The sequence below is a fragment of the Cicer arietinum genome, chromosome 5, assembly GCF_000331145.2.
Source record: "Cicer arietinum cultivar CDC Frontier isolate Library 1 chromosome 5, Cicar.CDCFrontier_v2.0, whole genome shotgun sequence".
NCBI lineage: Eukaryota > Viridiplantae > Streptophyta > Magnoliopsida > Fabales > Fabaceae > Cicer > Cicer arietinum.
Window position 1 is genome coordinate 64,336,674 of NC_021164.2, and position 27,573 is coordinate 64,364,246.

A 27,573-nucleotide genomic window follows, 5' to 3' on the forward strand; every position below is an offset into this window, starting at 1 on the left:
TCTTCCTCTGCGCGACACAGCGCACCGTGCCCACACTCTTCCTCTTTGCGCTCAAAGATCTTGGTTCTCCACAATTTTGGCTTCGCTCTAACACTACTCACGCTCATAAATGTGTAAGATCTTACGCTTTAGAGCTCGCTCCTAACAACCTTGAGCCCAAGGGATTGTCTGAGAGGGTGTGCTAGATATAAAATCAATCAGGTGCTTTCACTTAAAAACTAGGGTTTATTTTCAATCATGTGGTCTAAATCAATCATGTTTTATTTTCGCAATACAATGATTTCTTCCATGTCCATTCTTTAAGTGCAAATTGCTCCTCCAGCTCAAACTTAGAAACTCTCTAAATAGAAAATTATATAATAATTATCATCAAAAAGTCATAAATTTTAACATTTGGAGGCCTATATGTTGATATAACAAAGGCAACCAACCTAAACATTGTTCCTATTTTTAGAGGGAGTGTGATAATTCAAAATTAGAATAATGTCCTTAAATACTACATAACATTAATATAATCCCAAATAGAAAACCCTAATTATGAAGTAAAAAACCTAAATGCATAGTAAAATAATATCCCAATCTAAATTATCTGCCCTAGATGAGAATTCTCCTCTCAAGAGTCAAAGAAAAATCAAATGAAGTTGAACCCTGTGAGTGAAAAGCATCACATGTGAGAAGATCATTTGAATTGGAACATCCCCTCCGTTTTGTAATAGAATGGAAAGAGGAGCGTAAGAACCATTATGCCTACATCCAAGTGAATTTCAAACTCTTCTGGCCGTTGACTAGTAGAGGGAATTCTGGGATCTCGAAAAGATTTGGGACCTACAAAAATAGCTGAAGATGACAAGGGAGGTTGAAGCCTGTCTCAAGTAGGCATTAGATTCTCGACATTGAGTTATCTAAAGTCTGGAATCCGTTGGTGTGGTCAGGTTTTTTATCTAATGTCTCAGAGGTTTGGTGTTGGCATATTGGTGGGAACCTTCCTGGCAAGTTTCTGTCCATGTGTTGCCATGAGGACACTAGGGGTGATGGATCTTGACAGTGTGAATCTGATATTTTCCTCAAAACGTTGAAATTGTGGAATTTATTAAGAACACAAATGATAATGATGGAGTATGAAAGTGGTGTTGATACTGGACTAAGAATACCAAATTTATGTGGGAAGGAGGGATACTCCCTCAATAAACATCATTTTGGTGCTGAGTGCACCATTGATTCTTTGATTCACTCATATAATCTTTGAGTAAATATTATTGTAATCAATCATTCGGAAGCTGTCTAAAGGCTTAAACTGAAGGTTTTTTTTTATAGACCAAATATAAAGCTAACAGCCTATAAGGTCCTATTTTAAGCTTGAAAATCCTTAGTGCTAAATAACAATAAAATAATACCAAATTGAAAACCCTAATTATGTTTTTGAAATTCTATATATGTAATAAATAATTAACCTAATCTACGTAAATGGTAGTATTATTCAACTTGAACTTTTTTTGGTCCTTAATAATGACGTATGTTTTGTGGACTAGATTTTCAGTTTTTATAAAGCTAGGTGTTTTTGTCAAAATGTATTTTAGCACTGTTCATCATGTGCATTTAAAATTTTCATACAGGTGAATGGAGTGAAGTTAGACCTTTCTGAGATTGGGTGTGATGTTGAACTTATGCATCAAATGATATCTGGGCTGGTAAATTGCAGAACTAGCTTGTTCCTCTTTTCTGCTCTCTCTTTAACATCTAACCAAAATGAATAGTCACCTTTTTGTTGTTCTAACTTGAATAAATCTCCTAACTTGATAGGAAGGGAAGCTCAAGCTTTTCGAAGATAATCAGGTTTTAAGTTTAACTTTGCAGACATGGGTTACATTCTAGCATTTGTTTTTCAAATTTATTATATATTTATTATATATTTATTATTTACTTCCCTTTTTTTTTTCAAAATATCATGCAGTACCTGACTGAATCGGGTGTCCAGTATTTGTGCCAAATTGTTGACGGACTTAACAATGGACCAAATGGTAGAGGTTACAAGGTTAGATATTTATATAGTTGCGTGTATAAGTTGGTCAGGAAAAGGGATTCTAGGGATTTATTTACAAAGGGTTTTCTGATCTGACTCTTCTAAATGAACCTACTATTTGCTACTAGTTAATAACTTTCATGTTGGAATTCATATGCACTGTGAATAGTAATGCACTAGGTTATCATGGAGACTTCTGAATTTTCTTATGCAAATTCCTTGTTTTTATGGGTAATTTGACAGGAAATTGCAAAGCCTACAATGGCACTTGAGGAGAAAGCGCCTAAGGTTTTATCACTCTGTCTAATGTCTTTCAAATTAAGTTTTTTGAACTCTTAACCAGAGGTGACTTATTTTAAGTAAGTGTTTCAGGGGCTGCAATTCATTGCTGAAACAACAGACTCTATTGAGAACTCACCCATAATAACAAAGAAAGTAGGTCTCAACTTTTCAAATGAAAAACTATCTGTTTCTAAATCAAGAATACACAGAGCATATCCTGTTGGCATTTCTGTGAGCAAGGGCATTACTGATTTAGCGCTTGATTAGCCTTTTGCTTCAAATTATAGCTGGTCAGCCTGCATGATCACAATGGATTTAATGACAGTATAAGTGATTTAGAAGACATTGGTTAAACCCGGCTGCATAGGGAGAACCATCAGCTCCATGTTAATCAATTTGTATCTCTTGTATATGCAACTTTGAGAGGGAATTATACTTAAATTTTTATAATACTTTATCATCAAATGTGTTTAAAATGAACTTGCATGTTTCCTTCAGATGTTTTCCAGATGTAATCATACTGAGTCAGTATCTTATAAGAAGAAGCTTGTGTATGCCAAAATTAATTCAAGTTTTTGAGCAACGTTTGGAACCATAATTTGAGCAAGCCCGAGTATTTAATTTCTTCTCGGATGGTTATCACAGAAAATTCAGTGTCCCATGTAAAGAAAGGAAATCGATTCTCTAACTTTGATGGTTGGTAACTTTAGTAACTTTAGTGTATTTAGGGGAGAAATTAGTGATTAAAATAAATAAATAAAAATTATTTGGATTAGAGATAATAATTAGTTATGAGAGATGTAAGAACAAAGTTACCAAAATCAGATAATTGAAAGGTAGACAATCTCAACTCGTAAAGAAAGATGTTCAATTATCCCTACAAGACTACAACCACGTAATTGATTTCTCCTACAATCTCTCATTTCCCTCCCGTCGACCTCGGTTATTGTCAATGTATTAATGTTAATCACGCCAACCTAAAATAAACATAGAATACCGTAGAGATTGAAAGAAATAGGGATGTGACACATCCTTTGTTCTTGCAAACACTCGCCCGAATCCGTTTAGATTTGAGCGACAAAAATATGTTTTGATTGGATTCGGATGTGACAGAAATTAAAACTCGGAGATAGGTGCAAGAACACTGTGTGTTGATATCCACCTCGCACCCGCCTCCAAACCCGTTCCTTAGTAATACTATTGTCATTTTTAAATGTTATATACATGTAAATATTCAATATACTTAATATTTTTTAAATATTAAAAGTTATAATCTTCTATTTATAAGAAATATGATTATAATATTTTTTTCATTTTATTATTGTATAATAATAACTATTTTATTATATTAATTATAATAAATATGTCATTTAAATTTACTATTTTATATAAATGAATGAGGGATGCGAGGCAAGAAAATCTGAATTTCATCATAGATGGAAATGAAGACTTAAATTCACACCCGATAAGAAATGAAGGCAGGTGTGGATTTCTAGGTGTGGGGGTAAAACATGCCCCCGATCGGTTGCCATATCTCAAAGAAATGTAATTTAAACTGTCAGATATCAATAATATTTTTAGGATTGAAAATGAAAACCTTTATATTATTTATATATTTATTAAACAAAAATATATAGAGAGTTTAACTGACAATATACATTTTTAATGTAAAATAGTTGTATACAATTAATAGTGAGATATAATTATACTTTTTTTGATCTTAAATATAAACAAAAATCAAAATATAAGAATAAAAAAAAAAATTAAATTTTTGTTTATATTTAAGAACAAGAAAATATGCATATGTAAAACCTTTATTATATTTGTAGTGCATATAAATTAAATTTAATATATTTAGAGATTAGTTTTGAGACATGTCATTGTTAAATGGTTTTGATGAAATGAGTAAATGTTTATAAATTAAATCCAATTATTTAAGGAGGAATAAATAAACAAATTTTATAGAGCATGTATCTGGTACTTGTCATGATGTGGGAGAGGGATTATCTCAATTAATGGTGAAAAATAACTCTAAAATGTAATTTTAAGGGATACGTCTCACCTCTAATTCGACGTATTTAAGAATAAGGATGTAATATGTCGGTTTGATTCGGTTTGGTTCGATTTTATACGAAAAATAAATCCAAATAAATAAAATTTATATGAGTTGGTTTAATTCGATTTTACTTATTTTTTATGATTGGGTTCGAATTAAACTAAACCGATGATATACGGATTGATTTGGTTCGGGTGATTGGATTGAAAAAACCAAAACTATAAAAGTTTCAAACAAATTTTTGCCTATTGTGCTTAATTATTGTGTAAAAAATAAATTTTTGTCTTATTGGGTCTCTTTGTGTAAAAAATAAATATGTAATAAATATGAATAGTGTTGGTTTGAATTTCATTAGTTTTTAAAACTAAAATCCGATATCCGATTCAATAATTTTTTATTTACATTGGTTTGGATTTTTTTTTATATCAAAATCAGAAAATAACAAGGAATTTTTGTGTTGATTTTGTTTGAATGTTTCAGTTAATTGAATTTATTGGATCCCCTTACACCCCCATCCAACACTTTCTCTCAAATAATTGACATATATAATTTACTCACACGTGACATGAAGACAACTAATGTGCAAGAGTGATTAGCTATCTTTAGTCTTACTTTTGCTTTGTGAAATCTTGTTATTTTCAAATCTCTCCCTAGTGAACTTATGCTACTACTATTTAATAATATTTATGGAGTTTGGATATGTAAGACTAGAGTTGTCAATTTGACAAACCTATTAGTTATTGGACTCAGTCTACATGTTGGAGAGGCAAAATAATTTAATAAAAAAAATTTACCCTGTACCCCCATTTCTATACCTATACCCCATAATTTTATGAAAATGTCAATTATACCCTCCTTTTTTTTTTTACTATTTTATCAATTTAAAGTTACTTTTTTTTACCATTTTATCTTTTTTGGAGCCAGAAAAAAGATTTTCGATAGTTAAAATTTTTCCGGTAATTTTCGAAAAACTTTTTTAAAGAATTCCGATACAAAATTTTTTTACCGGAAAACTATAAAAAAAAAATATTTCGGTACAAAAGTGAAAAAATTGTACTACTGAAAAACTTCATTGGAAATATTTCCGGTAGAGAAAGTGTTTCTGGAAAACTTTTTAAGAAAGACGTCCGGTACACACCCTTTTATTAAATAATAATATATCATAAATAATACACTATAAATATTTTTAAATAATAATATACCATACATAATTAATAATTAATGCACTATAAATAATGTACCATAAATAATGAATACACCGTAATAATTAATAATTAATACACCATGTTTAGTTTTGAGACATGTCATTGTTAAATGGTTTTGATGAAATGAGTAAATGTTTATAAATTAAATCCAATTATTTAAGGAGGAATAAATAAACAAATTTATAAAGCATGTATCTGGTACTTGTCATGATGTGGGAGAGGGATTATCTCAATTAATGGTGAAAAATAACTCTAAAATGTAATTTTAAGGGATACGTCTCACCTCTAATTCGACGTATTTAAGAATAAGGATGTAATATGTCGGTTTGATTCGGTTTGGTTCGATTTTATACGAAAAATAAATCCAAATAAATAAAATTTATATGAGTTGGTTTAATTCGATTTTACTTATTTTTTATGATTGGGTTCGAATTAAACTAAACCGATGATATACGGATTGATTTGGTTCGGGTGATTGGATTGAAAAAACCAAAACTATAAAAGTTTCAAACAAATTTTTGCCTATTGTGCTTAATTATTGTGTAAAAAATAAATTTTTGTCTTATTGGGTCTCTTTGTGTAAAAAATAAATATGTAATAAATATGAATAGTGTTGGTTTGAATTTCATTAGTTTTTAAAACTAAAATCCGATATCCGATTCAATAATTTTTTATTTACATTGGTTTGGATTTTTTTTTATATCAAAATCAGAAAATAACAAGGAATTTTTGTGTTGATTTTGTTTGAATGTTTCAGTTAATTGAATTTATTGGATCCCCTTACACCCCCATCCAACACTTTCTCTCAAATAATTGACATATATAATTTACTCACACGTGACATGAAGACAACTAATGTGCAAGAGTGATTAGCTATCTTTAGTCTTACTTTTGCTTTGTGAAATCTTGTTATTTTCAAATCTCTCCCTAGTGAACTTATGCTACTACTATTTAATAATATTTATGGAGTTTGGATATGTAAGACTAGAGTTGTCAATTTGACAAACCTATTAGTTATTGGACTCAGTCTACATGTTGGAGAGGCAAAATAATTTAATAAAAAAAATTTACCCTGTACCCCCATTTCTATACCTATACCCCATAATTTTATGAAAATGTCAATTATACCCTCCTTTTTTTTTTTACTATTTTATCAATTTAAAGTTACTTTTTTTTACCATTTTATCTTTTTTGGAGCCAGAAAAAAGATTTTCGATAGTTAAAATTTTTCCGGTAATTTTCGAAAAACTTTTTTAAAGAATTCCGATACAAAATTTTTTTACCGGAAAACTATAAAAAAAAAATATTTCGGTACAAAAGTGAAAAAATTGTACTACTGAAAAACTTCATTGGAAATATTTCCGGTAGAGAAAGTGTTTCTGGAAAACTTTTTAAGAAAGACGTCCGGTACACACCCTTTTATTAAATAATAATATATCATAAATAATACACTATAAATATTTTTAAATAATAATATACCATACATAATTAATAATTAATGCACTATAAATAATGTACCATAAATAATGAATACACCGTAATAATTAATAATTAATACACCATGTCGGAAATGTTAAGCAAGTTTTCCGAAAGTTTTCCGGAATAGTGTTATGTACTGAATAACTTCAAAAAATATTTTTCGAAAGAGGTTTCTGTATCGGAGAACTTCAAACAAGTTTTCTGGAGTGCATCTTTGTGTACCGGAAAATTTGTATTCAAGTTATCCAGAAGTTTAGAAGAAAAAAAACTCACTCTTAAGTTATGAAAAAGTTAAAATGGAAAATGATAAATTTTTTGAAATTTTATTATTTAAATGTGGGTAAAATCGTCATTTTCATTCCTAATTTAGGGATATAGGTATAATTAGGAGGGTATGGGGTAAAATTTTTATTTCATAATTAAAAAGACAAAAAAAAATAATTTCCAACACTAATAAACTCCTACAATCTCGTGGGTTTAGTGGGGCCTTTTTCAAAAAAATAAAATAATTTATAATATTTTTTAGTTTTAAAAAAAATAATTTAAAAATTTTCAAAAAAAAATGTTTTTAAATATTTTTTATGAAAAATAAATTTAAAAAAAATCTTAAAATTAACAAAATATTGAACCTATACCCCTCTCTAATACCTACAAAAAATAATAAATAATAAATTAAAATTTTAAAAAATTTATTTTAATAGAAAAATAATATTAGAAGCTTTTTGTAAATTTTTGAAAGTTTTGGAATTTGGAGCTTTATCTGATTAATACCTTTAGCTTTCTTTGATTTGTTTTTGGGCATTTGGCCCTCCTTTGTGCAACATAAACAAATAACAAGAAATGAAAAGCGTATCTCCGTGCTAAAAAGATTCAGCGGTGCAAGTGCAGTGCAGTGCAGTGCAGTGCAGCCCACTAAACAAAACCAGCTCGCTCGCGCGCAGTGATTTAAGCTATAAGCAAATCCTAATCCTCCTAACACACACACACACACACACACACACACAATGAGCTTCATCGACGATGGCATTGACCTAGACCCTTCAGACTTCGGCTCATCGGTCCCTCTTAAAAAAGTCCCGAACGGCGACGTATTCCAAGCTTCCCGCGCTGGCGACCTCGACCGTCTCCGCTACCTTCTCGAATGCGGCGTTAACGTCAACGCCCGCGACCAATGGGACTCCGTCGCACTCTACTATGCTTGTCTCGCCGGTCACCTCGACGCCGCTCGTATGCTTCTCGAAAGCGGTGCTATCTGCTCCGAACATACCTTCGACGGTGACCGTTGTCATTACGCTGCTCTCAATTTGAAGGTTCGTAAACTTCTCAAAGCGTTTGAAGCTCGCCCTCCTCCTTTGGACCCCTTGCAGTCTTCTCTTCGTGATACTTTCTTCGCTTGTCCCGCTAATTCGCTTTCCGGTGGCTTTCAGTTTCCTGGTAAGAATTCGATTCTACTTTTTTCTTTCTTTCTATGATTTAGAAGATGAATTAGTTTATGCGAATGCTAAGCTGCAATTTTAAATAAGATTTATTGATAATTTAGGAGTTTTTGTTACAATTTTCAATATGATTTAAGACAGGGTATTGCTAAAAGGTGCCTTAAGACACTTGTTATTTAGTCCAGAAGTAGTAATTTTGTGTTTTGAAAACACAAACAATTTTTAAATTTTCTAGGAGGTGAATACATCACATACAATTGATTCCTTAACATTTGCTTTTGAGCACTAGTTAGCATTTGTCTATAAAAAATATGCATATGAAGTGAAAGCGAAATAAGGCGAAAATATGTGTCTATGAGAGTTAGTATTTGATTTCTACGTTACGAAAATGTGTTTTCTCATGTTTAATTATTTGTAGATGATCACGGAGAAGATATATGAGAGAGCTTATCAGAAAGTTGAGCTGTAGAAGCTCACTTTAATTTAGGAGATTCATAGTTTTTGTAAGACTATTTTATTTTATTTTATTTTATTTTTCTTTTCCTATAAGTGATCGTTCAAATGTTTATCAATTAGGAATCTGATTTGCAGTGTTTGTTGTTTTAATGTTCAGAGGGGTGAAGTGAGTGATGAAGGAGGTGGGGAGATAACTGTGAAAAGTAGGGGCATATTGAGAGTTAGGTGTGTGATAGGAGTTTGTTTTTATTGTTAATTTCAATAAGAAAGATACATAGGAAATTGAAGGGGATTACATACAACAAAGGACCTGATTGTTGTAAGTTGTCCTATAATGCTTGAGATGACTAATTGGCACATCTCAGCTGTTAAATGATACACAGACTGTTATTAGGGATTATTCTGGGCAGACACACAAGTTAAACAGAGGACACATTGACATAATACAAAACTACATAATTCTTTTTAATTTTCTTTCCATTTCAAAAATTACAGTGGTGTTGGCATAAGTTTAGCTTCATAATAGGTGTGCTTGATCTTCTCCTGCTTGGAGGACACTTTCTTTTGCCTGCAAAACAAGACATGGGATTGGGCACTGTTTTTTTGCACAATGTTAAGGTAAGATTTTAACTGTTTGATAAATTCACTGCAGCATAAAAGAATTATGGTTAGATGATAAGAAGTTATTTGACAGGTTGCAGCGAACTAGCTTGTGGTTTTTCATAGTTTGACAAAATTCAACTTGAATCTATGTTATCAATGGCAGAATGTGGTTTGTGGGAGTAAGCCAAAAATCTGCCAAAACAATATGGTGGACGGTATTGCGACCTAGGGCGGAAGCATGGAGGCTATAAAGTATACCTAAAAACTGAATAATATAATAAAAATTCTAATAACGTATATCGAGAATTGAAGCTGCTCCAGGCACAATTAAACCAAGCAACTCAACTGTCTACCACAGTTGAACCCAAGCATGGACTGAGAATAACAAATTGAAGCTGCACCAGGCACATATCATCTCACTAGGTTTTGTGTGGGCTTTGTTTTATTTCCTGTAAAATGGGTTGCTCCATTGCTTAAGTGGTGGCCCACACAGATCACAAATATTGATCAATTTCATTGATTAGACAAGTGTGTCTGACGATCTTACCACAATCATAGTGTAATCAGAACTGAAGCTCCCACGAAAAGCAAAGATCTGTGTGATCCCATTAGTAACATTATGAGTGAGGAGGATATTTGAGGTGGAAGAGTCTTCCACCTCAAATAGGAATTTGATATTAGATTTCTAATGCAAATTTGAAGAGAATCAACGGACAATATATCCAAATTCTCTGAAGGGAATTCTGATTGTCTAAATTCTGAATTCTCAACTCTGTTGAAAATTACATACATATTCACTTATTTTAGACACAGCATGTATCATGAACTGACTGGATGCTGAAGTGGCTTAATTGATGACTCTGCACTAATTTTTTTGACTAATTTTGATTTCTTAAATCCCTTATTATGGTATAGGACTTTTCTAGACATGATCAACTTATCAAATACATAGAACAGTGACTCTCAAGTAGGTAAACTATATAGTATGCTTACACAACACCAAATTAAGACTCAACTACAAACACTATCAAATGAAATAAGAAGGCTTATTTATTATTCATCAAGTCTCTCCTCTCTCTCTCTCCTGTGAGATAGGGATTTCGTTTTAGTGACAATTCTTTTTCCAAATGATAATTTTGTATTTATACATGGTCTGGGACTCAATGTTTATCATAATTGAATAGGTATTTCATCCACTCAAGGATCCAATTCCAACTACTTTCCTCCAGATGTGGTTTTTACTGTACAAGGAAGACCCATTGAAGCTCACAGAGTCATATTAAGTGCAAGGTCACCATTTTTCAAGAAAAAGTTTGAGACTGATTGGAAAGAACGCAGTGAAATAAGATTTTCAAGGGAAAAGTTGTCCTATCATGCACTTTATAGCCTTATACATTTCTTTTATTCGGACAGATTAGAGATTGCTGTGGATGACATGGAAGATCTTGTGAGAATTTGCAAAGTATGCAAATGTGAATCACTGCAGAAAATTCTTGAGAAAGAAGTAATTCATCAAAAATATGCAGAGTATAAAGCATTGATAGATGATGACAATTCTCAGAAACGGTATATTTTACAGGGTCTATCCCTTCCTGAAGAAGATAGGCTTCCTGCAGCCTTGCGCAGAATCCTTTTGACAGCCCTTTCAAATTCCACTCATGAAAATGGTCAAGATAGCGGAATCGATAAATTGGTATCTAGGATGGATGCCATGAATATGGCTAAATCTCTAGATGATCTGGCTGATGTTTGTATCAGAGTTGATGGCAAAAATTTTCGATGCCATAAAGTTATTCTAGCATCGAGGTCAGAATATTTCAAAGCAAGATTATCACGTATGAAGGATTTCCACGAAGGGAAAGATGAATTATATATTGACTTCCTTCCTTGCCTTGAAGAACATGACATGAGTATGGAATCATTTGAGAAAATGATTGAATATATGTAAGTCTCTTCCCTTGACTGTGAAAGTTGGTAATTGAAAATATTGGAGGGATTTCATATGCCAACAATTACCACGGTAACTTGATATCATTTTGCTAATCAGTATCTCTGACTTTGTATTATTCTATAGATTCTGATTTACCTGAATCATTGTTAAATGCTTTTCAATGTGGATGTTCTTTCTTAGATTATATATATATTCGGGAGAAAAGCTTCACTAATTAATTGTATGTCAATCTGGAATATGTAACAAGCTGACCTAACACAACCAATTTTATTTAAATTTCTAGTTTTTCAAGTAATCAGTTGTGACTCCAATTTGACAAGATTGTAAAACCTATTCAATTGCCTTAGTTTTATGAATGCTTGTTATAGTGCCAGGCAATTTTTGTGTTGTTTTATGTTAGTTTTTGAAGCACGGTACTTCAATTGTGCCTTCTTCACGAAGTTTCTGGGAAAAATAAGTTTATTTGTACATTAATGTTCAATTGTGCCTTCTTTCTTGGTTCAGGTACACTGATCGATTGCATGAAATAAATCCAGATCAGGTTTTTATATATCCATATAGATTTCTGTTAAAATAGTTTGTCCTTTTATTGTCAAATATTTATAATATGTTTTGGACAGGCTGAAGAAATGTTCGATATTGCTTCTAGATACTTAATGTTTCCTCTTAAGCGTGCGGTGGCTGATGTCTTGTTACCACACTTGGAAATGGTGTCACCCGAAGAACTTTGCAATTGGTTAATGCTAGCGGACATGTACTTATCTTTTTTGCCAGTCTCTCTGAGTCTCTCCTTCATCTTACTTTCATGGCTTTAATTATTGTTGTTTCTTTAATATAGTGGGGGAGGGGAGAGATTCTTCCTTCACATTTTTATTTTGTTTCTTTATTATGATTATATAATTGTTTCAATTTTTTTACTCTGTGCTTTACCTTTTCATTTCTACTTATTTCAGACCTCATTATGTTACTAGAGCTTATTTAATAAGCTCTACTCCAGTAAGAACTTGTAACAGGTGTTCATCCAAATGGTTGGTGAAATGTCTTCTGGTGTAATGATAATTGATCTAAATCAGACTTAGTATTCACTAATGACCTAAAATTCAGATGCACAATTAGATGGATGAAATTCAAAAAGTAGGATTGTAGCTAATACAAGAAAGATCCTCAATATCATTTGTAGATTATTTATAACTGCACAAATTTTAGGAAGAATATCTCTACTGGAATGAAATGAATAGTTCTAGAGTTTTGGTTTACCATTTCCCCTTAATTCTTTCATCACTGCTCAAATTGACCTTAGACTTGTGTTGTAAGAGGAAACCATGTTTCCTAACTCCTAACTGCTGAGTATTGTAGCCTGTTGTGGTGAATTTCATGTTATTTTCATATCTTTTTTCTTACTATATTATGAAATACCATGTTGAAAATATATTTAGATCTAATAATGAAGCTGCACAGATCATATTTTGGTTTTATTTGTATTTCTATTGAATATTTGTTAATTTCCAGGTATGGTGTTTTCAAGATTCGGGAACACTGTCTAGACACCATTGCCTGTAATTTTGAAACATTTGCTGATACTAAAGAATTCCGGGCAATGCTGTTGACTTTGCCTGCACCATCTGGAGATTCATCTCTTCGTACCACTGTCCCGAGCATTCCTGGATCTGCCCTGAATAATGATCAAGGAAATCTTCTTGATGATTTACGTGACAAATGGCTTGAAATTGAAGCTGCTGAGCTTGACGAGAGAGATGAGAGTGCTTTGCAATTTGACAAGTGCCTTGAGATGCTTTTGATTGTTGCAGAGCAAGAAAAATCATCAGGAAATGCTGATTCGGAAGGTATTAATGCTATCACACGCTTGACTTTCTCTCCAATCACACCTGTAGTTTCAGGTGAAGAAAAAGAACCGTAGATTTCTGAACCCTGTTTTCTTGAAATGTATAGATTTTTTAGATAATCGCGGTGGTAGTTTAATTTAGAGATAGCATGATACTAAGTTAGGTTGCTTGGAGTGGTTAAGTTGGTTTTTAGTAACTGAAGTTGCTCGGGCATTCATTGATTCATAAAGTTCTATTTATATTATTATTATTACACGATAGTCTTGACATTTTGATTGCTTACATGATTGTGTGCTTGTTCTAACGAGTCTCGTCAAATAGCAGCTATAGCAGTGCTATAATATTGCAAAATTTGAACAAATAGATATTACTTTGCGATACACTGTTTAATATAAAGTGTTGTCAAATTGTCGTTATTGTAGCGTTATAGCACTACAACATATCTCATTCAGTTTCTGTGTCCTCGTTGATTGTAATAAGGATAAGGATCAGGGGTTTATAGCTGGTATAAACAGTAGTTAATGTTCTATATTATTCGTTTACGCCAATATAGGCAAGATAATGTTATTTTAAATGTGCTAAAATATGCTTATTACAAATAAATAAGAAGCAAAAATATACTTCGGTTTTCCATGCAGTTGAGGGGCAGATTGAATTATTAGTATAATTCTATAAATGGATTGGATGATTTTTAGTATAATTTTATAAATGGATTGGATGGTATTTAGTAAATGGATGAGCGGCTGATTGAATTTGAGTCATTTGAAAAAGGGATAGATTGAATCTTTTACTGAATTTTTAGTGGATTATAAATGAATTATTTTTATCTATCGATTAGAATTGAAATCAAAATTTATTCAATTAATCTATTTCACCCCTACGCATTAGCTTGCAAAGTAATCATCAAACAATTTGTTGCACACTAAAATGAATGGAAAAAGCTTTTCTTTTTCCAAAATAAGAAGCCAAATTATGATTAAATCGATAGATGCAAAAATCAAAATATAGAGTATATGATCGGTAAAAATTCGCAGATAAATTTCGTTTAAATTGCAAGCTAAATGGTTTTGGACTAAAAACAATCTGCAACTAAATGAGGCTCATATTTTATGGTTCGTAATTTGTGTAAAGGTGATTGTCATTTGTCTTTATTTTTATTCACATGATGTTAAATATTGTATTAGAAGTTACTTTTTTATAAAACACCGTTTGCAAGGTAGACCAATGACTTCTGGGCCCGGAACATATATGTCCAATTTTAGAGTTTTGTAGCATGCATCCTCCATCTGTATCCCTCATCCCCCATCTGTATCCCTCATCCCCCCTCATTCTCATGGAACATACCATATTGCCCATAATATTATCAATAAAAACCCTCAAAAAAATTTCTTTTTTTTTTTCACCCTTTTCTTCGAAAGTTTGAATTGTTCCAGTCACATATTAGCCAACATTCGAACCTTTGATACCTTCGAAACCCAAAAGTAAGATAAACTTCGAAATTTTAAAATTTTTGAAACATTAATTTTCCAAATCTTCGAAAGTTTCCATGAACATGAAACTTTTGAAATGCTACATTCGAAACTTTCTAACAATTTGAAAGTTTTGAAATGTAAAATTCGGCAATATGAATTTTTTTCGAAACTTTTGAATTCATGGAAAGTTCCGAAAGTGTTTCGGAAGTTTGGTCTTCAATGAAACTTCCGAAACAAACTTCGGAAGTTTGAGAACAATACGAAAGTTCCGAAATACATTTTTATTTTTTATTTTTTTATTTTTATTTTTTTTAGGGTTTAGAGTTTAAAAATAGGATGCTACATTGATGATGTTGATGATAAAATAAATTTAATTAATAATAATTTTATAAATTTAATTTCAAAAATAGTAATAGATTTCAAAAATTTGAATTATAAATTTATAGTAATAAATTAATAGTGATAAATTTTATACCTAATTTCAAAAATAGTAATAAATTTAATTAATAATAATATTATAAATTTATTTTTCAAAATAAAATTTTATTTATAACAAACAACAATTATTTTTTTTAAAATAAATTGAAACTTTCGAAAGTTTGAAATTGAATTATTTCGAAAATTTGAAAGTTTCGAAAGTTATATGTTTCGAAAATTTGAAACTTTCGAGCATTACGTTTCAAAAGTTTCAAATTCATCAAAATTTTCGAAAGTTTTGATAATTTCTAGAAAAACACACTTCGAAACTTTCAAATTTATCCAAAGTTTCGAAAGTTTCATAACATCCTAGAAAATTGCATTTCGAAATTTTGACATTTATCAAAAGTTTCAAAATTTGTTAAAATTTCTATAAATTTAAGTTTCAAAAGTTTCATATTTAACCAAACTTTCGAAAATATCAACAAAACTCACTTTTTTATATTTTGAATATTTGAAATTTTCGAATGTTTAGGAAGATTTTGTAATTTTCGAAAATGGGGGTAAGAAATAAGGTGGTAATTATTTTTTGATGGTTTATACATAGTAAAAAAGGGTAATATGATATTTTCTATTACGATAAGGGGGTGAGAGGTACAGGTGGAGGGTGCACGGTACAAAACTCTCAATTTTGGGATTATCATCTCACTTGTGTAAATTGCAAGGTAGACCAATCACTTCCAAGCCTAGACCCATATGTCCAACTCTATGGTTATATAGGTTGGGAGTTTTCTACCAAGCACCCCCCACTAAAACTTGTCAACCCACCAATCCATATGAAAATACAATTTTGTCTATTTAACTTGATAAATTTCCAGAATTTTCAAAAAATTTGAAATGACAATTTCTAAAATTTTCAAAACTTTCAAAATAGAAAAATTTCGAAACTTTTCATATTTGGAAGCTTTCCAGATTTGAAAACTTTCGAAAACTTTCCAAATTTTCGAAATGGAATCTTTATTTCGAAAATTTGAAACTCCAGAAAAGTTTCAAAATTTTTGGAATTTTTTATTTCGGAAGTTTCAAATAGTTCGAAAGTTTTAAAAATTCTGAAAATTGCAATTTCGAATATTATAAAATTTTGTCAAATTAAAAAGGCAAAATTGTATTTTCATATGGATTAGGGGGTGACATGTTTAAGTGGAAAGTACATTGTAGAAAACTTATAGATTGGTCGAGTCATGTAATAAATTGATCACTTAACTTATAATTTTGTTTTATCATTGAGTGTTATGGTCAAGTCATGCATACCATGGTAGATGTGCTTATTCTATGATTTCTCTTATTCTCTCTACTTTTGCCCAATGTTCTCTTTTTAGGCTACATATTAATGCTGTTCTTTGCATCTCAAGAACATAAGGAAATAGATTAAGAATATTGAAAGGGTTTCAAAACACATACTATTAGTTCTAACTTTGAAGTGTAGTTAACTAAGTTGAGATTTGATGTTGTTAACTTCTTTGCTTGCATACTCAGACTCTTTTTGCATTTATGAATGATTGATTGAGTTTGCTTATCATGTTTGATTAAAAGTGACAGTTAAACTTTACAAATAAACTTATTTCAAAAACACGTGGCACGTTCGAATAAATGAGAAATTTACTATGTTCTTAAAAATCTATATGCTATCTTTTTCAAAAGAAAAAGATCTACATATCGCTTTTTTTACAAATTACCACAAGCGTCTATTTATTTTTACAGTAAACTGAAGTTTTGTTTTATAGTTTTATGATTTTTGTGGTGACCATGCATTGAAACACGAGATTTGTGGATCAAATGCATTTTCGAATTTTTGGTAAAAGGATGTGAGGATCGCATAAAGATTATTATCTCCAACTTTAGATTGGTAAAGATGAGGAACTAAGAGAGTCATATATAGACAAACAAGAAAAACATTTTAATCAAGGAGTTTATCTAATAATCTTTTTTTCTCGTTTTGTTCTTTGAGTCAATTATTAAAAGGAAAGGAATTCAATACAAGCTGAAATTTGATACATATTCTGAATTTTTTGAATAAAATAAATAAAATTAAAAAAATGGTGACTAAATATGGGAGAATTACTGTTGCAGATTGGGAATCTCTCCAATCCATGCATGATCAAGCCCAGTCCTTTCTAATGTCAAAAGTATAGTTGATCTCCAAGTAACATTTATTATCATCATCAAGAAACTGCACAAGTAAAATACAACATTATGTGGTTGTATCATTATCTTACATCATTAAAAGAAATTAGAGTGACCTCTACAATGTTATTCTGTAACAAAATACATATATTTAACGCATATTTTTTAATACTTTTTTATTAGTTAAAATTTACATAGATTTTATCAATATATCTGAAATTTATATAAATTTAATGAAACTTATATGTATTTTAATCGATAAAAATTATATATTAAATAGTGTGTTAATAACATTATTTTCTACGAAATATTGTGTTAAATCAAGATAGCGGCATTGTCATAGTAAAGTATTACTCGTTAATTTTGATTTTGAAAGTTTCATTAAAATTGAATGTTAGTAATACTTCCTAGTCTTTTAAGATATACATATGTTTTAATGCTAATTTTTACGATAAAATGAGTTTTATTATTAAATTAGTGTATGATAAAAAAAAACTATTTCATTGGTATTTTAAAATAAAAAAAATACTATACCTTTTTGGATCAAAAGAAATAAATTACCTTTGATTTTGCAGAATATTGTCCCCTGGCAAACATCCCAGAGGGGGTGACTTCTTCTGGCATCTCATGTGTGTAAGGTTCTGGCTGAGGGCTGAATGTTCCAAGCATCTCTTTTGAGCTGTCCACTGAAATAACATTTTGTTTGAATAAAATTAATTAAAATACCTAAGAGTTAACAAATTGAAAATTCTTTAATTTTTATTTTTTAAGAAATGATAAATAATCTCGCACATTATTGCGGAATTTTAGGTTCAAACTCGGGATATAATATGTCTTAACAATATTGACATTTGTTAATTGAATTAGATGATAACAAATTGAAAATTCTAGTAAAAGAAAAACAAAAATTGGAAATTTTGAAAATATTAGACTGGATGAATTGAATTGAACATACCCTTAACAGCAGTTTTCCAGACAGTATTGGTGTATTTTAATCCGGAAACAATGTTATTGCTCACTACAAAGCTGAATTTCAGACGGTAATGACAACCTTCTTTAAGAGTAAACCACAATCCCTTTGGTTTTCCATCCTCAGGAATGGGAAGAACAATGTCATCTCTACCAGCAGAGATGATTGAAAGGCTTGTAAAATTCACTTCAGGTTCAAGAATTTCTACAAACACATTGGAATCAAGTAAATTCTCAAAAGGAACATATTCATGTGACATACTTGTTTATTTCACACACAATAAGAAAACATCACAAATAAAAAATTAGAACAATAATTTTACCAAATTTATATTATATGTAAAATACAACACATTGACTTGATAATAATATACATAATATTGATTAGAAGATATAATTAAAAAAATAATATTAGTTCTGTTTTTTAGTAAGTGATTAATTTGAGTCTTTAAATAGATAAAATTCTCTGTTTTTTTTTTAAGAAATTGAGGTGTCAATTGTTGTAGTTTTTGAGTATATAAATGATATAAAAGCACACATTTCTAAAGTATGTGATATTATTTAGACATTTATACTTCAAAAAGGAGATGTTCATTTCTTTTAAAAAATTGAGAGAATTTTTATTCATTTTATACCTATCAAGAAAAAATGTATAAATAAAAAAGACCGAAATATCTTTACAAAATTATCATTTTAAAATATTGTTGTATTTATTATTATCAAGTTTAAACATATTGAACTGAGAATCAAGCAAATTAATAAGTATACTTAAAATAATATTTGTAACACTTAAAATGATGGGACATATGAAAAGAGATAACCATGATTTATATACCTCCAATGTTGTTGACATCCACACTCCCAAGAAGCTGCTCCTTCCATTTCCTTAGACTCTCATCATCCTATAAATTTCCATTGCACACCCAAAACCAAAAACAAAGAATAAAGCCGGATAAACATTATATTAACATGAAAAATATAAAAGTTCCACAAGAAACAAAACCTTATCTTTTTCAAGGTGTTCTTTAAGAGTGCATAGAGGACCTAGCTGTATTTTGGTTCCATATTCATCTTCTTCCTCCTCAGTTGCATACACAGAAGATTCACTTGCATGCCTGCTAAGAGGTTCATGATGCTCTTCTTGTTCTCCACTTGCTTCACTTGTTTGTCCTGTTTCTTTGTTATCATGATCAAACCCCATCTTCTTGGGACTTGAACAGCTCCAATAGCCAAGGTGGTTTTTTTTTCAAAGAAAAAAAATAGAATACAAAAGCATCACATACATGATGATCGAGACATTCCAACTATGTCGACACTTCAAGGTGGTCGTTAACTCATCAACAATGATAAAAGAAATAGCAATTGTGACAAAAAAATTGTATTAAAAGAATGAGACCTCCTCAAAACAAATTTTAAAGACAAAATTAATGTCTAAGAATGATAAAAGTTAAGACAGATTGAAAAGAAAGAAAAAATTGAAGGGAAGGGACTAGTGAAACCAAGAAATGAAAAAACAGTGCATAGAGCAAATAGAGTTTGTGTTTTGGAAAATCAAACAAGAATAAATAAAGAAAAATGTTACATAATAAAAAAAAATGAAAAAGTGATTGTTTGTATCTTACTAGCTATTTATTTTATTCCCCTTTTTGAGATGATAGTTCAAAATGGGAGGAGGAGAGCAAAAAAAGGTTGGTCATTTGGAGAAAAGTTCTCTTGGTGATCCGAAATGTTTGTTAACCTTGACATAAGAGAGACTTTATATTTATCGTGGGCAGGACATATATTCCTTTTGTCAAATTAAATTTATTTAGCAATCATAATTTGTGAAGCTTCATTTATACATATCATATAGAGATAGAATAAAGTTTGTTTTAAATTATAGTTTAACAGATAAATATTAATATTTTTAAGTTTAATTCATTTATACAAATCATAGAAATAAAATCGAATTTATTTTAAATGATAGTTTAACGGACAAATATTAATATTGTTAAATTCAATATTATACCTCGATTTAAACTCACTCATATGGATAGACCAAACTTTTTTTTTCTTTTGAGAATAGGGCTAAGAGGTACTATAATTATTATTAAATTTCTTTTAAAAAATAGAATAGAATTATTAATGATATGTGTCAGGACCAAGATAATGTGAAAATGTAGGATTGGCCACATAAAGTTATCATCAAAATATAAAATAGGCTAAATAGCATAAACAGTATCTTGATTTAATTTTAATTACTGTTTTAGTTAATTATCTTTTTTTTTTCTCTCGATTTGATCCTTTATTTTAATTTTAAGTGACGATTTGATCTTTTATGTTTTTAAATGTCAAGGATGTTATCTCTGCTTTTTTTTTACAAAAATTTAAAAAAATTGTCAAATTTTTTAAACAAAACCCATAAAAATAATTATCATTTTAAATATAATGCAAATTTCATCAAATGCATAACTCAAATATTCAAATAAGCTCATATTTTCATCTCCAACAACATCAAATCTATCAAATAAAGAATGATCATCAAGTAAATAAAAAATGACCATTAAATAAATTATTCCAACAATTATATATTGTATGTGATTTCAACATTTTTTGATAAAAATAAAAAAATTAAATTGTAAGTCTTTTAAAGATAAAAGACTTATATAAAACAAAAAAGATTAAAGACCTAAATATTATAATTAAATAAGATAAAAATGTAACTTTTACACATAAATCACCCTTATTGAAGAACAAAGGAAAATGTGATAAATAGATAAACAATGATAGTTATAGAAAGAGAAAATCTACAATAGGATTTGTTATTGGGCGGTTAAAAAACAAGACCACGCCCATACTTCTTTTTGCTTATTAAAGAGGACTAGTCTCTTTAGTTAGGTTTATGTGAATTTGAATAATTGCGATTCCTTCGATCCTTCTTGCCCAATGTCCATGGATCCACTCTTGCTCCCCGTCACCCAACCACCCCCTGAAATCTCCGATGACAAGCGGCTGAAATCGGTACCGGATAAGCTATCGGAACTGCCACTGGAACCATATATTGCATCGGGATCGGATACGGATACGGCATCGGAACCGGAACCGGAATCGGAACCGGAACCGGAACCACAATCGGATATGAAATTGGAACCGGAACAGGAATCGGAATCGGAATCGGAATCGGAACCGGAATTGGACCCGAGAGCGGATTGGGAGTTAATACCAATTGAAAAACTGACGGTGAATGATTTGGCTAGCCGTTACGACGATGACCCTTCTCTTTTTTCTTTTGGATGTCCGCAATTTGTGTATAAGAATAAAGCTTTTCTTAAAAGTGAGGAGGACATAATAAAAGCCAGGGCTGAGTATCGTAAGCTCTCTCGTGGCATGTCTGTACGTATCTTTCTCTTTCTATCTTATTTTGTGTTTTATATGATTATTAATATCTTACTCTCATCCTGCACAGCCCTTCGATGCTATTCCTATTCCACCCTTAGCACTTGCATGTTGCAGTAGCTATATCCATCCCATGACAATAACAGAACGACGTCGCCCTCTTCTTACTTACCTCTCCAAGCTTGCTCTGAAAAAGTTTAATGCTAAGAATAAGGTTCTAAATTACTTACTTAACTACCAATATATATAATAGTTTATTCATTCATCCACTTAATTAATCTTTCTCTCTTATTTAGGGTTCAAATTATGTGTTTGATGAACTTGTTAAGGCATGCTATCGTCGAATTCCTCTTGCTACTTATTACATTACCTTTAAAGCAAAAGATGCTGCCCATCCTCATACTTCCGACAACCCTGCGACAACTTTCCAGGCGCACGTTTGGAATAAGCTGGGTGGAAAGTCTGTGGTCAAGTCGTGTTCCATTAAAACCTAACACCCACACCATGGTAATTGTGTTTCATTATTATTAAGTATTCTAAAAATTTTAGTATATTCAATTTAGATTGTGTGCTGTGACTGCCTGCTTTGGTGGTCCACATTTCTTTGGTTTTTTGTAAATATCGACTGTTCGAATTTAGAGACTTAAAATTGGTAACAATTTATAGATCTTTTGAACTAGTATTTGATTACAATGTTGAAAATTCCCTAACCATTCTGACCCACACATCTTTAATCATTTAGTGAAACACAAAGCTCCGACAAGAACTCTCCATCCTACGTTCTTCACACCATTTCTTCTAGTGTCATATCTATTTTGAAATCACCATCTATGACCATCAAGATGAGTCACAGTTTGTCACAAACAGGGGAGCCAAATGTGCTTGTTCCTCAAGAGCATGTCAAGGGTGAGATTTGAATTAGGAAATGCAAATAGAGACAACAGTGGCATTTGGGAAAGCTGATTTTTATCAACTTACTATCATAAAGAGACTACATGCAAAAGAAACATATAGCCTTGTAATAGTGTAATAGTGAGTTAGATGAGTTTTCCAACCAATCTTTGATATCTCCCATGATCAGAATAAGGCTCCCTTCTCTCGACTTGTTAGTAATTTTTGGTTTAGATCCATGGGGCTATCAATTGATCTACAGCCACATACCCGTTTCTTTAACTATGTGTAATGCATACATCCCTTTTGAAATGATAATCCTATTCTTTAAATGACCAACTTCACTTCCAAGAAGATATTTGTAACTCCTCAAATCCTTTGTTTGGAAAAAGCTAAACGAGTGCAAACTGCTGCCATGTCAGAGACAACCGAGACTTATTGTGACAATAGTGCGCAATAGGAAAAGTTGGAGTGGGATCAAACCAACAATTTAGGAGATTTTGATTGAGGAAAATGAGAAATGCTCGAGCTATTTACATTCATCATTTTCTCTATATATATACTCTTTATGATAAATAAAATTTGAATTTACAAGAAAATTAATGATATTACTACTGCGTAAGTGCATGAATGTTATAATACCTAGGTACATGGCTAACTACATACATAACACAGGTTACTGGCTCTACCTTCAACGAGTCACAACTCACAATACAAGTTATGCAATGTAACAAATGCTAGTAATCAAATGCGAGATTATTCCCATAGCTTACCTTACTGATTCTTTATTTCTTTTGCAGGAAATCATGTCCATTGCATTGCATCCACCTGTTGTGAAACTAGTTTTGGTTGTGTTAGACAGATATGTCGAGGTGAAAGCGTGGACAGACTTCCGGGTGTATTTTAATGTGTTGATGTAGCAGTGGTTCATCACGTTTCTAATTTAATTTTCGTTTGTAAGTTTATTTCCAAGAGGGAAGCATTATCAATTTTATGAAAATAATAAATTTTAGTAAGTCAGCAAGGATACTTTTTTAATTTTTTGTACCAAATTACGAAATAAAGTTATTTGCCAAAGATTAGTAAAAAAATAGAAAATAATTTAGTTATTTAAATGAAAAAGAAAATAATTTTTAGTTTAGTTAGGAGTAGAAGGTCAATTTGAATATTTAAAGCATCGTTAAATTCAATTTTCAAAAATGACTATTATCAATTTTTTTTTTGCACTAATTTAATTTACATTTTATATAACTAAGTAAAAAATGAATTTTTGTGACAACCAATTAAGTTCTATATATTAATTTTAAAAATATTTTTTTATATTTTACTATATCCTAAAATTTCTTAGTTTCATCACAGTTTGTCAAAATTTTCTTATATTTTTAGTTTATCAAAAAAATTACACTGAGCACAAGATTAATCATCTAAAATTAATAGTAAATAATAATAGTAGAAAATCAAAGTTAAACACATACTGTGTTATCATACGGTCTTACATTAGACATCTCTCTAATTGTCATTTGATCTATGTAATAATTGTCATTTGATCTATGTAATTATTATGTAACATGATAATTTTTCAAAATGATTTTGCATATTTGTTTAAGTCTTATTGTTCGAATGAAAATTACTAGATAGTTTATATAGACTAAGTTCGGATAGCTTAAATGTATTTATTTAATTAAAAATATTATTAAAGAGAATGTAAGTGATTTGAATTTCTAAATCATTGTTAAATTTAATTTTCATAAATAACCATTGTCTGATTTTTTTTCACTAATTTAATTTACATTTTATATAATTAAGTAAAAAAAGAATTTTTGTGACAATCAATTAAGTTCTATGTATTAATTTACAAAATAATTTTTTATATTTTAGTTTATCTTACAATTTCTTAGTTTTTCTTATAGACCCTCACTTAAAAAAATCAAAATAAATAATAAAGTCAATGTCATTATTTCAAACGATAACATTTTGTTTTAATGGCATACTGCGTCATCCATATATATTTTGCAGTCGATATGAATTTAGATTGTTTTATTTTTTTGATTTTGAAACAATAGCAGCAGCAGATTGTTTTATTAAAGAAAATAAAATAAAATTCATAGGAATGAGACCTGCAATGGAAGACAGTCCCCACCTATTTTTTTTTTTTTTAACAAAAGTTTCAGTTCAAATTAACATAGCATTAGCCACAAAGTTTCAGTTCCAATTACTACAGGAATAGATGCATAGCTTAAAAGAGAAAAAGAAGAATAGATACTTAAAAGAGAGAAGTTAAATTTTCTAATCTAGACACCGTCTTGTTTCTCTATGCCATGCCAGAGATGATCCAAGCGCACTCAATTAACAGTCTTCCATGGCACTCAATTAACAGTCTTGCATGACAAGGTGCTTGGTCAAACTTGAAGTAACCTTTATCACCCCATTCCTCTCCATGAGAATTCCTCACCAACCAATTCTTCTTCGATTTGTTATTTTCTATTTGCTGTCCGTATCCCACAATAATCACTCCATGTCTTTCTTCTTTCTTAAGATCAAAATCTGTTGCATTCATAGGACCAGAGTATATACCATCCTATAATTACAGTGAAATTAAATTAACTAATTTTTAAATTGATATACTAATAACTAAATTCATTCAAAAACTGACTTACCCCTTCAATTTTTTCATCTCTGGTAACCAAACCATTTGCGCCACAACAGGTGTATTTCTAACCGCCGATTCTAATCGCTTGTGTAAGAGTTTGTTTTTTTCTTTTTTGACCGATATTTCTTCCAGAAGATTTATGCGTTGGTAAGTGGTGATCTTTAAAAATATCTAAATATATAGGTGCAGAAAAAACAAAATCAAAATAAGCTGTATAATAAAAAAGATTTACCATATGAGAAAAACAAAATCAATATAAAGTGGACAATAATAAAGATAAATAATGAGAAAGAAAAAAAAAATTACCTTCCGCGTATGAATCGATGGCATAAATGTTCCCACATATGGACAATCTTGTTCTAATAAAAAACCATTCTCCCTCAGCCAGACAATTGTATCAGACACACTACGACCTTCATCATCTTCTTCGGCAGTTTTTATCAAATGATTATAGATATCTTGCGGAGACAATATAATCCGACGTCCATTTTCCATGTGGTATAATGCCTCTACCACACCGCATATCGCAAAAGCAAAACAACAATCTGCAGGGTTTAAATGTATATATATATATATATATATGGAGTTGTTAATATATATAAATCTAACAATAGTAATAGTAAGTGTATATTAATCACCTACACACATTTGAAATACACTTATTTAAAACAGTTTTAAATAAAGGATAACTTTATCAATTTTATTTTAAGTTAAATAAAATATCACAAATTCATTTTTTTAATTTCTACCGTTAGATTCTAATAATGTTTAGTAGTTGATGAGTGCTATTAATTAAAGTCAGTGCTACTAAAGCTTTCTCTTGAACCATGCAAAAATAATTTTATAAAAAAAATTATATCAATTCTCAATCATATATATCACTAAGATATACTTTGAAACAATAATAAAATACCAAGATAAAACTAACTTAGAACATTAAAGGAGGAAATTAAAAAAAATTAGAAAAATGGTTGCTCTAAAAGTAGGAGAGAAAATTATAAATTTACGCTCATGCATAAACATTATTTAAAATTTTCTAGAAAGAATAAGACATCAATTTTTTTTTCTTCTTAACTTTAGCGATAAGATAAACGCTCCAAAAGTTCAAGGAATAAATTCTCTATACAATGAAAAAAGAAATTGGGTCAATGTTAATGTCGAAATTTTCAAATAAAAATCTTAATTTAATATTTTTAATCTTAATTAATGAAAATAAAAAATTAGTATTTTTTAAATAAATAAAAAATAAAAACAAGTTACAATAACCATCCTCAATTAATGAACAACGATGAATTAAACAACTTACTCCCAGTTTCTTGACTTCTAATAGGACTCAGTCTCTATTTCAACATTTCAAATGATATGTTATCAAATGATCAATTCTCATGTAGAAAATAATTTAATTTATTTATAGACATATATATATATATTCTTATATCAATAAATTAAAGGATGCAAGATGGTTTTTTTTTTTCTATCCAATTTTGAATTTTTATTTATTAAACTACTCTATTTTCAAAATTATATATCAAAATATCATTTTTGTTTGTTTAGTTACAAATTGTTTTTGCAAATGACGACTTATTTTATCCTTGTTATATTATTTTCTAAAATATATCTCTAAAAATTTATATTTTAAAATGTAATCAGACACATGCAATTATGTGTAAAAAAAATGAAATGCATACAAATTAGTTCTCTTAAGAATATTCTAAAAGTGTGTTTTATTTATTATATTTTTTTTTATCATTATTTCATAATCTATATCTTTATCCGCTAATAGAGTCTTCTAATGCATACAAAATAAATCGATTTTTTTATATGAATCTTCTAACGGTGTTAAATATTTTGTTGTTTACTCATACCATTCTTATTTTATTTTTCACTGACAAGTTTAATATAAGGTCATTTAAATGATTTATTGATATTCAAACAAAATTAGTTTTTGGCAAAAAGCAGTAAATTTTTTCGATACATAAAAGATAGCTACAACACTTATAAGATACCACCAATGATAACAATAAAAAAAATGTTAATGTAGTGTAAATTATTAATAAAGATCAAAATTATGATATATTGTGTTAAATTATTAATAAAAAACAGTTGATAAATTTGTTTGCTATTAATTGCATGTTTGTCTTCTATTGCCCCTTAAACTTATTTTTTCTACACTCAAGTACTTTAATCTATCTCTAAGAAGCAACTTAGTATCTAATTGGTTTTGCTTGCTGTTATAATTAATTTTAATAGAAATGAGTTGAATGCAACTTGATCTATGTTTGG

General features: G+C 30.0%; 4 protein-coding genes and 1 long non-coding RNA gene across 7 annotated transcripts in view; 3 read left to right on the forward strand and 2 right to left on the reverse strand.

The window, feature by feature from the left end:
- Window positions 1-2,900, forward strand: part of LOC101491884 (uncharacterized) — a 6,899-nt gene extending 3,999 nt beyond the window's left edge. The window contains exons 7-11 of the mRNA XM_004502103.4: window positions 1,614-1,688; window positions 1,801-1,833; window positions 1,952-2,032; window positions 2,264-2,308; window positions 2,393-2,900. Coding sequence (XP_004502160.1) covers window positions 1,614-1,688; window positions 1,801-1,833; window positions 1,952-2,032; window positions 2,264-2,308; window positions 2,393-2,569 — 411 coding nt within the window. The 3' untranslated portion in view covers window positions 2,570-2,900. The remainder of the gene's footprint in view (window positions 1-1,613; window positions 1,689-1,800; window positions 1,834-1,951; window positions 2,033-2,263; window positions 2,309-2,392) is intronic.
- A 4,934-nt stretch (window positions 2,901-7,834) lies between these two features.
- Window positions 7,835-13,585, forward strand: LOC101492221 (BTB/POZ domain-containing protein At2g04740). The gene is made up of 5 exons (XM_004502104.4): window positions 7,835-8,476; window positions 10,722-11,481; window positions 11,993-12,029; window positions 12,109-12,242; window positions 12,998-13,585. The coding sequence occupies exons 1-5, from the start codon at window positions 8,047-8,049 to the stop codon at window positions 13,404-13,406; spliced, it is 1,770 nt and encodes a 589-aa protein (XP_004502161.1). The 5' UTR covers window positions 7,835-8,046; the 3' UTR covers window positions 13,407-13,585.
- Window positions 13,586-17,176: 3,591 nt separating this feature from the next.
- LOC101492559 (rho GDP-dissociation inhibitor 1-like) lies at window positions 17,177-19,979 on the reverse strand. The gene is made up of 5 exons (XM_004502105.4): window positions 19,378-19,979; window positions 19,210-19,276; window positions 18,361-18,579; window positions 17,967-18,091; window positions 17,177-17,451 (listed from the first exon to the last, which is right to left on the reverse strand). The coding sequence occupies exons 1-5, from the start codon at window positions 19,573-19,575 to the stop codon at window positions 17,380-17,382; spliced, it is 681 nt and encodes a 226-aa protein (XP_004502162.1). The 5' UTR covers window positions 19,576-19,979; the 3' UTR covers window positions 17,177-17,379.
- Window positions 19,980-21,154: 1,175 nt separating this feature from the next.
- Window positions 21,155-27,573, forward strand: part of LOC101492889 (uncharacterized) — a 53,354-nt gene continuing 46,935 nt past the window's right edge. Inside the window, exons 1-4 of one of the 3 annotated variants that reach the window (XM_004502106.4) lie at window positions 21,155-21,746; window positions 21,820-21,963; window positions 22,046-22,256; window positions 23,441-23,718. In XM_004502106.4, coding sequence (XP_004502163.1) covers window positions 21,300-21,746; window positions 21,820-21,963; window positions 22,046-22,243 — 789 coding nt within the window. In that variant the 5' untranslated portion in view covers window positions 21,155-21,299 and the 3' untranslated portion in view covers window positions 22,244-22,256; window positions 23,441-23,718. Of the gene's footprint in view, window positions 21,747-21,819; window positions 21,964-22,045; window positions 22,257-23,440; window positions 23,719-27,573 lie in introns of those variants that run through there. The other 2 variants (XM_073368372.1, XM_073368371.1) reach the window with 2 other exon arrangements.
- Window positions 24,769-25,816, reverse strand: LOC101493221 (uncharacterized). Its single transcript, XR_012162942.1, has 3 exons — window positions 25,597-25,816; window positions 25,298-25,461; window positions 24,769-25,218 (listed from the first exon to the last, which is right to left on the reverse strand). It is a non-coding gene; the product is annotated as an uncharacterized lncRNA (long non-coding RNA).

Bases quoted from the DNA above. Each gene is read 5' to 3' on its own strand.
- LOC101492221 (XM_004502104.4), top strand. From the start codon at position 8,047: ATGAGCTTCATCGACGATGGCATTGACCTAGACCCTTCAGACTTCGGC. The intron at 11,482-11,992 runs GTAAGTCTCTTC...TTCTTGGTTCAG, and splicing joins GAGAAAATGATTGAATATAT to GTACACTGATCGATTGCATG. The intron at 12,030-12,108 runs GTTTTTATATAT...TGTTTTGGACAG, and splicing joins ATGAAATAAATCCAGATCAG to GCTGAAGAAATGTTCGATAT.
- LOC101492559 (XM_004502105.4), bottom strand. From the start codon at position 19,575: ATGGGGTTTGATCATGATAACAAAGAAACAGGACAAACAAGTGAAGCA. The intron at 18,580-19,209 runs GTATATAAATCA...ATGTGTTTGTAG, and splicing joins GGATGTCAACAACATTGGAG to AAATTCTTGAACCTGAAGTG. The intron at 17,452-17,966 runs GTAATTTATTTC...TTACTTGTGCAG, and splicing joins AATATTCTGCAAAATCAAAG to TTTCTTGATGATGATAATAA.